General features: G+C 37.6%; 2 protein-coding genes across 2 annotated transcripts in view; one reads left to right on the top strand and one right to left on the bottom strand.

Annotated features, from left to right (window-relative positions):
- LOC134743612 (E3 ubiquitin-protein ligase TRIM9) overlaps positions 1–14,730 on the bottom strand; it is a 381,810-nt gene that overhangs the window by 262,198 nt on the left and 104,882 nt on the right. The window lies entirely within an intron of this gene.
- LOC134744311 (diencephalon/mesencephalon homeobox protein 1-like) overlaps positions 12,780–14,730 on the top strand; it is a 55,260-nt gene continuing 53,309 nt past the window's right edge. Inside the window, exon 1 of the mRNA XM_063678088.1 lies at positions 12,780–13,331. Within this exon, the coding sequence (XP_063534158.1) occupies positions 13,085–13,331 (247 nt within the window). The 5' untranslated portion in view covers positions 12,780–13,084. The remainder of the gene's footprint in view (positions 13,332–14,730) is intronic.

Raw genomic sequence — 14,730 nt, 5'->3', positions numbered from 1 at the left:
TACCTACTATGAGTATTCATTGAAGTTGGGTTTCTCATTTTGTATTGAGATGTTATATGGTTCTTTATTACTTTGAAATGTACACTGATCTTATGAGGGTATGAGATACATACATGCTTAGTTTAGGTGCTCAAAATAACTTATATTGTAGGCACAACGTTTAAACCTAGTTTCATGTTATTTCAGCAAGTCATTTTAAAATGAAAGTATATTTTCGATTGTATATACGAGTAGCCTATGACATGACTTTAGGAAGGATATGTTGGCAGATAATATTTAGTAGTAGAATTTGATGCAGAGTTGACACGTCACATAAAAAATATTCTACAGAGGACAGAAGCGGTTATCAAAGCACAGATATCCCAGTAAAAATACCGTTATCTAAATAATTATAGCCTGTTTTTCTTTGATTCTTATGAGACTTTTATGCACAATATTTTTGAGAATCTTACAATTGCAATATAAACGTTGATAATTTGTATTTAAAACCATTATTATTATCATTATTATTCATCATAACGACATCTTTGTTTACGATCAATATAAAGAAAAATCTAAGAAAATTAATACACATAGACTAGAGCCACAGAATAAATAATAGTACTACGTCCAGAAGGTGCACTGTATAACAAAACCCCTGTTTAGGTATACCGAAATACTGAACGTGCCTAAACGTGGATCGAGCTCTTTCGAAAGATGTGGTATGGGCGTGCACGGAAGGAAGTAATGCAGTCGGCAGTAATATCGCAGTCGGCAGCATTATTTTAGCGCGACATTCCTGCCTTACTGTTGCAAATGTCAAAATCGATGTCGCTGCCAGGATTTTGACATTTGCGGTAATAATGCAGTCGAGTCGGTAGTAATATCTAATAGTATATAGTAGAGTGAGATAATGATTTTTAAGGCTGGAAACAAGAATCCCACAATTATACCTCAAGTCCAATTAAACGGCATCGCCCTCACGAGAGTCACTCGCTTCAAATATCTCGGCCACGTTGTTACTGATGATCTGAAGGACGATGCCGATATGGAGAGAGAGCGAAGAGCATTGTGTGTGAGGGCGAACATGCTGGCCCGCAGGTTTGCTAGGTGTTCAAATGCAGTGAAAATTACGCTTTTCAAAACACACTGCTCGTCTTTTAACACTGGCAGCCTGTAGGTCCGATATACCCAAAAGTCATACAATGCTATTAGGGTGCAGTACAACAATGCTTTTAGGATAATTTTGCTGATTGGCCTGCCCAAATTCTGCAGCGCATCCACCATGTTCGCGGAGTCACGCACCGATGGGTTTGCAGCAATCTTGCGCAAAAATGCAGCGTCTCTGCTGAGCAGAACGAGGGACAGCCCAAACAGCATCCTAAAGATGATTGCTGATCATGTGTGTTGTCCTGTAATTAATGAAATAATTTTAAATGTAAAATCTAATTTAACTTTTAAGTACTAACATTATTTTTAAGAATATACTAACGCCCGCACATGGAATACTGCTCTCATCTATGGGCAGGGGCACCCCAATACCAGCTTCTCCCTCTAGACCGCATCCAACGAAGAGCGACTCGAATTGTCGACTGCCAGCGTATTTCGGAAAGGCTTGACTCCTTGGCGCTGCGTAGAGATATGGCCTCGCTCTGCATTTTCTATCGCGTGTATAACGGGAAGTGCTCCGAGGAATTGTTCGGATTAATCCCTGCCGCTTCTTTTCGCCATCGCCCTACGCCACAACATTACCATCCTCACCACTTAGATGGTTGGCAGTCCTCAACTGTGCGTTTCTCTAGAAACTTCCTGCCTCGCACAGCTAAACTGTGGAATGAACTGTCGCTTGCGGTATTTCCGGACCGATATGAAACCTTCAAGAAAAGAGCGTACTCCCATCTTAAAGGCCGGCAACGCACTTACAACCCCTCTGGTGTTGCGGGTGTAATCGCTTACCATCAGGTGATCCGTCTACTCGTTTGCCTCCTATTTCATAAAAAAAAATTAAGATCATTGTTATCTTTATTCAATAAATAAATTGAATTGAATTGATATCGCAGTCGGCAGCATGCAGTATTACAGCGCGACATTATTGCCTTACAGTTGCAAATGTCAAAATCGATGTCATCGCCAGGATTTTTGACATTGCGGCAGTAGTGCAGTCGGCAGTATTGTTGGGCTGAAATATTACTGCTGCAGTCGACTGCATTACTGCAGGAAATGTCAAATACATAGGTCATTTACCTAATACAAAATTTATCAAATTTGGATATATAAAAATCTAAAATTATCCGTTCCGTAGCGGTGCGCGGCAACCACAAATTAGTGTGGGCCGCATGTACTTGTAGCGGCACGGCGAAATCGCGGAGTGAGCCAGTGGAGCCACTTATAGAGTCGTCGCTTTAGCTTTTCGCGCGCAATTTTTGTACATTTGATTTAATAAAGGAAATGCGTAATATATTATATATAACATGATATTAGGGCAACAGATATTCAAATAAAAAAATATTTCGTTCAAATACAGACTTCATGCATGAAGCCTTGAGCATTTTTAGCAAAATAGACTTTCCTTAAGTGACCCGCGTTTTGTGAGGTTGATCATCTAAGTAAGTTCTAGTAACTTAATTACAGATGCCTCAAATAAAATAACAAAGGTACATACCTACCGTAATTAAACGTTTGCAATTGTAACCAACTGCATAATATTGTACGGACTGCGACGATATACATACTTTTTAGATATTTCGACAATAGCTACATAATGGCACCAGTGACCAGAGTGGCCGAGACTTTTCTTAGATAAAAATTGAAGTGTCGTGTTACTGCCTACTGTTTCCCTGTCGGCCACTGGTGCCAGTGTGTTGGCCACTATGTGTGTTGCATATTCACATACCTAATCATTTTTTTAGTGTGACATTGTTCATTTATTAATTAATATTTTTCTTTTAATATTTTACGTCACAAATAGTTGTTTTTGCAGTTTTAATTTTTAATTAAAGAATTTTGTTTTATCCTATTGTATAAAATAGGTAGGTACCTACTATGTACCTATTTTTATTTGAAATAAATGAATCTATCTATCTACTCCCTACAGATAAATTTAATATAATAATATGAACAAAAATATTCTTATGCACCCTTATTAGGTATAAAGTGTAATTTTATTAAATTGGTGTAAAATGTGGGTATTAAACATTTGATCAATATTTGCTGTTTATTTCGTTTATGGGCTATTTTTCAGTACCTAATATTTCATAGGCCGACTAATCGGCCATTTTGGCTGACTAGTCGGCGACAAATGTGGCTTTCCCGACTAATCGGCGACTAATCGGTAACTCATCAAACTCATCACCGCTGCGCAGCGGCCACAATAAGTTCACGACCGACACGCTCTGTCGCACTCTTTTCTAAAGGTGCACTTTCAATCGAACTCATTTTCAAGGCCGCACTGACCTTTAAAGTGCTTTCGTTTGCGCAACGCGTATTTGCGGTTAATAGAGCACCTACATACGCGATCATAACTATTTACGAGGGTTAAGTAGTTGCCTGATGCTCCTTTTATCAAATTAGGTGGGCCCAGCACTATTATTATGGACGATTGTACTCGTAATGTAAGAAGGGGAATAAAGAGGAACAATCGCAGCATTCACTGATAAGAAATTAATTCCGTCTGAAGTAATCTTTGTTTGCATGTTTGGGTATGTCTCGGGTTCGTAGGTAAATAGGCCAGAGGGCTTACCGCGAAAAACGAAAATTGAAATTTCGTTATCTGCCTCTCTATCGCTCTTGCAAATTTGAGCGATAGTGTTTGTTTCACGATAGGGCCTCAGGGGGACAGACAAACGCCAAACGAAAAGAAATTTAACGGGATGCCACGAAAAGTCAAGTGACTATTTCCATACATTATTTATGTTTCGAATGGCTTTAGTTTCTCCTACTGTTTTCATAGGTTGTTGTGTCCCATAGGTTGCTAAAAAATGACATATGTGAATATATTTTGCGATGGTTATAATAAGATGTAAACAATTGTTAGTACAACAAGTTTGCAAAGAGCTTTTCATTTCTCATGCTCTGAAAGTGCGTAGTTGTTGTTCTAAAAAGTGTGCAGAAAATAATAGGTACGTTTCTGTTTCTGCATTGTACTTTCTAAGTACTTACGTTTTTTTTCTTTTTTTTACGATAAGTAATTCAAATTTTGGTTTTTGATGAAATATGATATGGGGCGCAGGTTTTTCTATTTAATTAAAGATGATTTAATACACAACACTTTCTTTTATTTGTATTAATAATTAAATCGTACAGAGCTACTTTTAGTTTATCAAGTCATGGTGGAAGAAGAAGAATTCCACAGATACGATACAATATACATATAGGTAATTTTGACATGTGTCATCGAGGGATGTTTGAGTTGCATTTTCAACAGTTTTAAATGGATTTTTTGTACGATTTTCATTCTGATTAAATTGACTCCCCCTTTCCATAAATAACGATATTTTTAACAAGCTTTTATTAGGTCGACCTGTATGTAACTAACTATGTAATGGAATCTAAGGTAACTAATTTAACCATTTTCCAAGGATCGTAGCGTCATGAAAATTGGCAGCTGTATGTAGTTCTGATGACAATACAATAATATGGTACTGTCGAACTTATCTGATGATGGAGCCGGAAGATATGAACTGGAACTTCATGATGGAATCAACTTAATTTAACCATCTTCCCGGTTTCCGATGAAGCTGAAAATTTGCATACGCCTGTAAGTCGGGTGACAATGCAATATTATGGTACCATCGAGCTGATCCGATGATGAAGACAGGAGGTGGACATAGGAACCCTGTGATAAAACAACGCAACCTAATTGTGTTTGGGGTTTTTAGAATTGTCTCGATGTTGCCTGTGGAAAAAAGTACAGTCAGTTATAAAAGCTTGTACCAAAAATGAATTTTTTGCCAAAAACATTACATAAATTGTTAACTGAAAGTGGGTCCTCAAGAAATACTCCTAAAGTTTATACTTAGTCGTGTTTGTTTAATTTAAATGCACTTGTAATACTTTCCTCGTATTCGAAATGAAAAGTAGTGCTTAACTCGGGTGAAAGGCACCATTTTAGTCTCGGACTATTGGCGCTCTTGCGTTCGAGCGCCAAACCACCTCGACAGAAATGGGAGCCTTTCATCCCTTGGTTAACAATCTACTATATATTATGTACCCCTGATGCGCTTGTACTCTTTTCACACGAGCATTTATTAACGCGTTGGATTAATTGCGTGCGATTCGTAAAAGGTAGTAAGTAGACAAAGTAGATTAAATGTACGAATTAAAATTGAATCGAATTGGTTGTTGATACTGTGTTCGAATCTTATTTCTCCAGGAGTGTGTTCGTTTTGTAAAAAACCGTGCCTGGGTTATAATATCCTGTCCCAGTTCCAGTGTTACACAAACCGCTAACCACTAACAGACTAATGCGCTTAGGGCTTGCACGGCGACACTCTTACGCGACTTACGCGCTAAGGCGCTAGGCGGCGCACAACAGAGGAATTCCAACCTCAAAACACTTGACATTAGTTCCAACAAAACCAGAATTCGTGTGATCTCCAGATTCGTAATAACATATGTAAATGAAGCCTCCGCTTATTCTGGTTAGCGAGCGAGCGATTGCTGGGCGTGGGCGATGAGAATGATGAGACCAGAAAAGGGTGAATCTTCGTACAATCTTGTTAGTCGGCATTACGTGTTACCTAATACTATTTAATCAGCGATGACTCTTATTACAACTGATGCGCGTAGGTATCATGTTACTATATAATATTACCATAGGTTTGATTTAAGACATATTAAATGTTTAATGGTATTAAGGACAATAGAAGAGATCCATTGTCCTTGATGGTATAGGAATCCATGTTGTGCCTAATGTGTACATAGAGGTTTACTTACTTCATAAACCAAAGATTAGTGTAAGTAATTACAAAACTGCTTTTGCTCCACACAGTTGTACGTGCACAGTTTTGGCGCGCGTTTCAAAGAACCTTTATAGTAGATTGTTAACCAAGAGATGAAATGGTACCTTTCACCCGAGTTACGAGTAAACACTAGTTTTCATTTCGAATACGACAAAACTAAAATACATAGTGCATTTAAAAAACACGGCTAAGTATAAAATTCAGTAGTATTTCTTGACGGTATGTCCAATTAACAATTTAGGTAAAAATATCGTTATTTATGGAATGGGTTGAAGTTAATTATCAGAATGGAAATTGTATTACAAATAATACAAATACATTTATCTACAATCAAAATTTTTATTTCTTATAGTTAAAAAATAAGAAAAAACCTTAGAAAGTACAGTGCTCTAGAGCAGAAACGTATCATTTTCTGCACACTTTTTAGAACAACAACGACCTACTTTTAGAGCATGAGAAATGGAAAAACCCAATATGCAGACGTCTATTTAAGGTTTTTAGGAATTAATTTTTAAATGATATTGAAGCAGATAAAATTTGAGATTCTGATTGGGATTAGACTGATCTGATTAGGTGCAAATATTGGGTGGAACCGAACGAGGGACTTTTATTTCAATTTCAATATATTTATTTCAGACTGCATAATAGGGTAGGTATTCGACTGTATTTAAAATAATTTATTTCACACCATGCATGAAATAAAGCAGTTAATTTTTAACACAAGTTCTATTTTAATAAATCGAAATATAAAAAGTAGGAAGAGAATAGGTATATAGGATAGAGGGGTACTGGTTAGTACTGTTTTAGTAAATTTTGTAGTCACAGTAAATTTACTGCCATATATCGACACACGATTAAAACAAAAATAAATATATATATGGATAAATGATTTTTTTATTCGTATTTATTATTTTTATTTGATTTTGACCTATGTTCTTTCATTGGTTAAGACTGGTAAATAACAAACGAAACCGTCAACGCCATCTAGCCGAGAATAGGCCAAAGGTTGGTGTTGGTATTGGTGGTAGCGCCATCTGTGCGAGAATCAAATTTTCTTGACTTCCGAGGCACATTTTTTCCTTAGACTGTATTCATCTTATACGGAGTTACATATAGGTCTTTGGTAGAGGTGAGTTGAACGTGACGTCATAGTGTAATGTTTCATATACGTACATACATCAAAATAATAAATAAATAATATCCATAACTAATTAACATGTAATAAAAAATTATCAAAATTAAACAATTAAATTTAGTTGAAATTAACACTCAATAATTACATTAAAATTATAATTTTATCATAATTATACATTCATGTCAAACTCAATTATTCAAATGGTCAATTATTCAATTATTGTTTATTTTATTAATGCAAACGAGGAATTGTTTATGCTACGTACTTTATTTTTCACTTATTAATCACGTTAATATTTTTAACCGTTTTTGAGATACAGTTATTAAACATTAGTGAAAAAAATTTGTGTTTCAACCCTAGCAAGTAGATCCGATGAATGACATTCCAGGCCATAATTGTTAAAAAAAAAGATGAATGACATGGCATGTGTCAATTTAAAATGTAAATAACTTTGTAGGGTTAATTGTCACTGATATAAAAATATTTCATTTTAATGTTTTTGTTTTACTTTTTAATCCAGCTTTACGATTATAATAACTCGATTGTAGAACACTTAGATAGCACTATCCTTTCAGCTGAGTCTCTAGAAATGTCCCACCCTGTATAAAGCCTAAATTATTTCCGGACAGAGTTCGGCCCTAGATAGCTTCACTAATTCATATCGATGCTGCATGTAATTAAGTACGCGTCATATTTTACATGTGCCTTTGATACAAAAGCCTATCGCTTTGACCAATCACACGGCTTGATAAATCGACAAATTACATTGCATGTGGTCCAACAAGCGCTCCTCAGTTGAGCAATACTTTGTTTAATCTGTTAATTTATGATGGATCTCGATTACCCCTTTATGAATTCATGTTGTCACAAATGTAAATGGCACTACGTAAATTTCTGTATTTATTAAAATAAATCTAAACCATCTAATTAAATCTTACATTAGATGCTCAAAATTTCGATTAAAAGCGCAACTCGTACCGATTCCATTGTTGACACTCAGTCGACATACAATCGGAAAAACATTCGCAGATTTGTCTCGTCACGATAAGCAGCTGCCAATCTCTTAGTCCCTTTTATTGGTACGTACAACTAATGGAAAATTAACTCCGTATAATACGGCGATTATCCGCGTATGACTTAATACAGGACGGTCGCACAAAGGGCATAAGCATTAAAATAGCTAACAATGGTCGGGATTATCCGGGCTAACCAACAATATGCCCACCTCGTCCCCTGCACATAACATATCCACGTATTGTCGCGACCGCGGAAAACGACGTAAGTCCGTATTCAGACGTGCATACATATGTCGTTGCGGGATGCAGCCTGCTGACGACATTCGCCAAATCTACCTAACAATGTGGTTCCTACCCTAAAACATCGGCCGGTACCTAATACCTATGCAATTTACATATTTAACGTAGGATTAGATAATTATATTCCAGCGTAATATTTATTATATACCTACTTAAGGAGAATATTATTAAATTATAAATCTTACTAGTTACTACCATAAGTATTAGTGCCATTCTCAATCAAAAGGGTACTTATTGTCGGTTGTCAATAAGGCGCTATGCCCATATAGCTACAATTTAATAATCAACCTTATTGACAAGCGACAATGTGGTACGTTTTGGTTGAAAATGTCACATTATTCTTGTCGTGCTTGCTTTAAACAAAATGGGTTTTGCAAAAGATATAACTATTATAGTATCTGGTAATTAAGAAGTATATAGATCCTGAAAATCTTGATAAGCTTGTCAATTTTAATACGTTTAAATTGCTGTGGGATTTTGTGTCTAATATTTAAAAATAGAATAGAATAGAAAACGTTTATTGTAAAAATCTACATACAGCACCATACAAATTTAAAAAACTGGCCAAGTGCGAGTCGGACTCGCGTTCCAAGGGTTCCGTACATTACACAATTTAAACAATGTACATAATTTTTATGTGAAACGTGAGTGTAATGTCTTTAAAAAACGCGTAGGGGTCGGATCAAAAACTAAGTAATTAAGTCCGACTCACGCTTGACTGCAATTTCTAATAGGTTTTCCTGTAATCTATAGGTAAAGATCTATTTTCCGTATTTTTTTTCAAAATTTTAGACCCAGTAGTTTCGGAGATAAAGGGGGGGGAATGGTCATTTTTTGCCTATTTTCTTGAATAACTTCTAAATTGTTTATCCTAAAATTATAGAAAAAAAAATTTGAGATTCTTACAATGAGCTCTTTCATTTGATATATAACACGATACAGTTTAAAAAACTTTATTTTTAATTTTCTCATTTACTCCCCAAAAGTGGCCATCATGTTTAAAATTCATTTGTTTACGTTACATGTCCGTCTTTGGGTCAAAAACTTACATATGTATACCAAATTTCAACTTAATTGGTCTAGTAGTTTCAGAGAAAATAGGCTGTGACAGACGGACAGACAGACAGACAGACGCACGAGTGATCCTATAAGGGTTCCGTTTTTTTCTTTTGAGCTACGGAACCCTAAGAAGAAGATCTTATACACTAAAACGTAAAATTACTTATAGCTTATGCTTTTTGTCTCGTTAAAAAGTTTTGGTTTTCTACTTTCTAATACCACCGTCACCAGCCTTTACACCTAGGTAAGTCCACAGCTCACCCACCTCATTGTACCTGCAAAATGGTTTGGGCTATAGGTATTGAGTTTCTACCACTTCTAATACCATGTGGTGTAGTACCTCCGATCTTGTCATCAGCTGCCACCATGAACTGACAGGTTCTGCACAGGATTTCGGCCTCGAGATTTAAGTTTGACCTCCTATTTTCTCCGGCCCCATGGCCAGTTATAGTGTAAAAAGTAGGTACAACAGGTAGGTAGACAGGACAATGGCATTATAGATTGTGGTTGTACCGAGTAATCTGGCCTAGTGATGTCACGCATCGTCGAGTGCGGCCAATATTTGCCGGAACGCGACACCGTGGAGATGTTTCCGGCGCTCTAAAGTATCATATTAACTGTCCAAACATTGCATCGCAGCTGGCCGACACGACTAATTACATCAATTACTGGCAAACAGAGCTGCGCTTGGGTTTCGGGCTCCCACCTTTGTCAATATTTGCAGAGTTGCGCCGCCCCGGCGAGTTGTTCTGTGTTTCGTTTATTCCGAACATTCGCTGTAGGCGAACCACTGTTACCGATACTGATCTCCAATGACACATAGCTGTTATAGATTGCGAGGTCTCATTTATACTGTATCTTCTACAGCGTTAGCTCTGTACGTATGTTATGGGAATAGCAGCCGTTGCGGACAAGCGGACAATCAACTATCTAACCTAATTCAAATTTTTAATATCATATGTTAGACTTTGAGCCTAAAATAACCGGATCTCGACTTGGGTTACAAATACTCAACGAGATAGCTCACTAATACTGCATCACATTCAGGCATTGAGTCTGTGAATAACGCTCTTCACGCCTTATTAGTGACGGCCGATAACGGCCGATGCCCATACCGGCAAACCCCCCGATTTTCGGGACCCGTTTATTACATAACTTAAGTTGATAACTTTTTTTAAAGTAAAATTGACGTAAATGATTAATTGGTTAATGAAGGTTCTGTCTAACTTGTAATTTAACTAACAATCTCTTAGATTATGCTAAGTACTTACTTTGTTGCTGAATTTGTACCTAGGTACTTTTCCTTTTTTAGTGCTTCTATACTACTCTATCTCTACTTATGTCGGATATCTACATAAGTCAATACAAATAGGAAATAATATATTCTAATGCTAAAATGATATACAATCCTAATTCAATTCTTACCTACATTAACAAAAGCAATACCTATAAGACTAAAGGTCTGAGTATATACGATTTATGTAGGAACCTATTCGGATTTCGGATACAAACGGTGTTTTATTGTAACATAAATAAACACATACAAAACAACTCTTAAATCCGACATATCTTCACAATCTAATGAAAAACCCACAAAAGGGTTTTTTGTCACCGATCCGTCTTGTATTTCTCTGTGTTCGCGCGTAACTACGCGGGCTTAAGTATTGTTAGAAGCTGTAAGCTGCAAAAGGCCGTCGCGTCGCAAGCGCGGCCGCGGGCACAGCTTACAGTTCCAATTTGATCGCTGTTAGCAACCGCCTTCTAATCCCTCTGACGTCTACGAAAAGACTTCATCTTAGAAGGCATATCTCGTATTTAAGAAAATGTGGGCGGTAAAAAAGCAGCGGAGTTTGAGTCGGGAATTAGGTACCTTCAGGTAGACAATGACAATTCTGCGATTGTCATGTACATGGGTATAGGTATATCCGTGTAAGTACATATAACGGGAAAACCAAAGCCTCTGAAAACATTCCCGCGGCAGTTTTTTTCTATATACCTCCCAAATTTCATGGTTTAGCATATCCACAACAATTCGGTAGCCACTTTAATAAATAATAAATAAATAAATACCATCAGGGGACATCTTACACAGATCAACCTAGTCCCAAACTAAGCAAAGCTTTACCTACCTATACTATGGTTGCTAGGCGAGATAGGCGACGATATACATACTTATATAGATAAATAGTATAAATACATAGTCATATACATAGAAAACACCCATGACTCAGGAACAAATATTTTGTGCTCATCACATAAATAAATGCCCGTACCAGGATTCGAAATCAAGGACCACCGGCTTCACAGGCAGGGTCACTAATACATATTCTGTGTCACTACCCACTAGGCCAGACCGTTCGTCGGTCGGACTTCAGCAATGATTAAGTTAAGTACCTAAGAATAAATAGTTAAATTCAATTATAATTTTTGATAAATGCCTAGTGTGTATTTACCGCCTTGTCAATAAGGGTCAGTTGCACCAACCACAATTAACAGACTGATCAACGTCAAGCAGCAGAAAACTATGAAACTTCCCATACGCGTTACTGGCCTGAATTAGCTATAAATCGTTTGTCTTTATTTGTCATTTTGACTTATGTATTAACAAAGGGATAAAACATAATTTAACTAAATCAGGCCCATAAAGTTTTATGAATAAGGGGGGTTGTGCAAAATCCCTTACGATCGTAGATACACGGAAACGTACGAACGTGTCATGCTAGTTCAGTCAGTCTCAGTACAAAACGTACTGAGGTTGACTCATGTAGCATGACAAATACGAACGAAACGGATTATGCACTTCATCTGTAAGTAGGTATGTATGTTCCCTGTGGCTCTGCCCCCAAACAGGCCGCCCGCTACCTAACAGCCTTTGGCTTCAGTAGGTAATCGACTTTCCTCTGCATACTTAATACCTAATTATAACAATTATGCAAAATGTCAAGTAGGCACCTACTTACACAGGCCTTATACAAGAAGCTGATTGTTTATTGTATGAATTCCGTAAAGTTAATAAAGTTACCCTAACATCCTTCTCATCTCAATTATAAGGGATAAAATATTAAGGCACAAGCGAAATAAGCGTTAGCAAATTAGAGAATTAATAACGCATATTATTAACTTACGTATAAACAGAGTTATAGAATCAATGTTGTTATTTGAAATAACGTTCCGGGAGCGTCGTATTGTCACATCCATTAAGCCGGGGCAGGGCGGAGCCTGGCCACGCCCCGCGCCCGCCCCGGGCCGGGCCGCGCGCCGGCACCCACTCCCGGCTTCACGCCGCCGCCGCGCGACAACTTACTAAAACGATTTACTCGCAATCGCATCTCGCCCCGCGCGTTCTATCATCTCCTAAAAAATAACCTACTTAGTGAATATGATAAACAACGTGAACCCTTTTTGAAATTTTTTATCAAATACCAATGATCGAACTATTGATAAATTGGTACTTTAGTAAAAAAAAATACTAATTGATAAACTAGAGTTGTTGTTATTTCGGACTATGTTGAGAAGCAGTAGACTGTGATGTCGTGTGAAGGTGAGCGTGGGTGTGAATCCCGGTGGAGTGTGCGTGTATCGGTGCAGCGGTGAACGTCGCGACGGTGGCGACGGGCAGCGCGCGCGAGCGCGAGATGGGCGGCGGCGGCGGCGCGGGCGGCGGCTGGGCGCGCGAGGCGCCCGCGCTGCTGAGCACGGCGCTGCTGTTGGGCGGCGCGCTGCCGGAGCGCCCGCCGGCGCCGCTCTTCACCATCGACAGCATCCTGGCGCCGCGCCCGCCGCCCGCGATTCCGCCGCTGCAGCTGCACCATCTCGCTCACACCACGTTCCACAGAGCGCACGATCTCTTTGGTACGTCTGCAAAGATGTTTTTCATGAACGGTGAGCTTGAAGAATACATTTATTTTCGCTTCTGACAAAATGGCGTTCCATAGGATAGGAATAGAAATTATTGATTTAGCAAATAGTATTAGATGATGGGTTACATATGTTGTAATTTTATGTATGTAAACATACTTACAAGCTAAGCAAATATATACATATTTGCTACATACGTATTAAAATACGTATATAGGTACATACCAAGATTATGTAGAAAATATGTCCGAAGATTAATGTTATAACTAAAACAGGTCTCTCCGGTGTTACACCATAAATCGTCTGCAATAGACGCAAAGGCCAATGATGATGAAAACAGGACTTAATCTTGTAGAAATAAATTAGACTATGGTATGTACCTAGTAAGAATATAAACGATCAAGCAACACTGAGTTCTCTGAAGTTGCAGAAATTAACACAATGCATTAGTTTAGGCGTTATTAGCATAGTTCCGCTTAATTATCTAATTAATCCAGTAACTTTATGCAGATTCTTTGCTGACTTGTTTATGATGTTTGCCCAATGAATACCTAATCCAAGTTTGTAACCTCGAGCGCCGAACGCAACTTTGTCAAAAATCTAAGAAAACCGCGAAAATTTCGTATATTTTTTCTATTTGGGCGATTATAACCCTAAAAGACTTAGTTTAATTTACTAAATGTATATTGAATAGGTATTTTTGTCGTTTATTCTTTATTACTACTGTTTTACGTAAAACTAGGAGCGTCCATAGGAAATTGATCCGATAATGCGTTTTTAAATCACCCGGGATACCTAATTGGTATACAATACATGAACGGTTTAACTATCAGATTGTGGGCGTTTAATTCGTTGGTGTGATTAGAAATTTCCTATTTAACGTAACGAATAAACGAATCATTTTACGTAACGAATGTGTGAATAAGTTCTAACAAAGTCCTAACAAAGTCGGTTATGGCGCTTAATTCCACGACATAATGTTTCTTGACCGCTCAGCCGCTCACAATAAGCGGTCGGGGCGAGGGGCGGCCGGCAGTATGACAGATTTTAGACTTTTACTGTTGTAACAAATAAAATTTGATTAATATGAAAGTTTCTTTTTTTCCTCGCAAGTGTGTTGAAAAACAGCGTATGAAACGGGTGTGCATTGGTCATTACACACATCGGCTTTCTTATTGCGCGCTCGCTTACAGCTCGCGCGCACAATATCGCCTCGTGTGTAATGACCAACTTAGCACACTTGTATCACAATGTACTATTATTTTATTTTGTTCTACTAGTCGATACAGTGATAACATTTATCCAACAAACATTAGGTCTTACACTCATCTGTCTTACAAAATATCTATAAAATCGAATATTTAGTACTCAAGAATATTTTTAGACAAGCAAAATTGAAAAAAAGGAAAAATCTTTGACTGCA

This window comes from Cydia strobilella, chromosome 1 (genome assembly GCF_947568885.1).
Source record: "Cydia strobilella chromosome 1, ilCydStro3.1, whole genome shotgun sequence".
Lineage (NCBI taxonomy): Eukaryota > Metazoa > Arthropoda > Insecta > Lepidoptera > Tortricidae > Cydia > Cydia strobilella.
The sequence above is the reverse complement of the archived record's forward strand: the minus strand, read 5'-3'. Positions and strand labels throughout refer to the sequence as shown.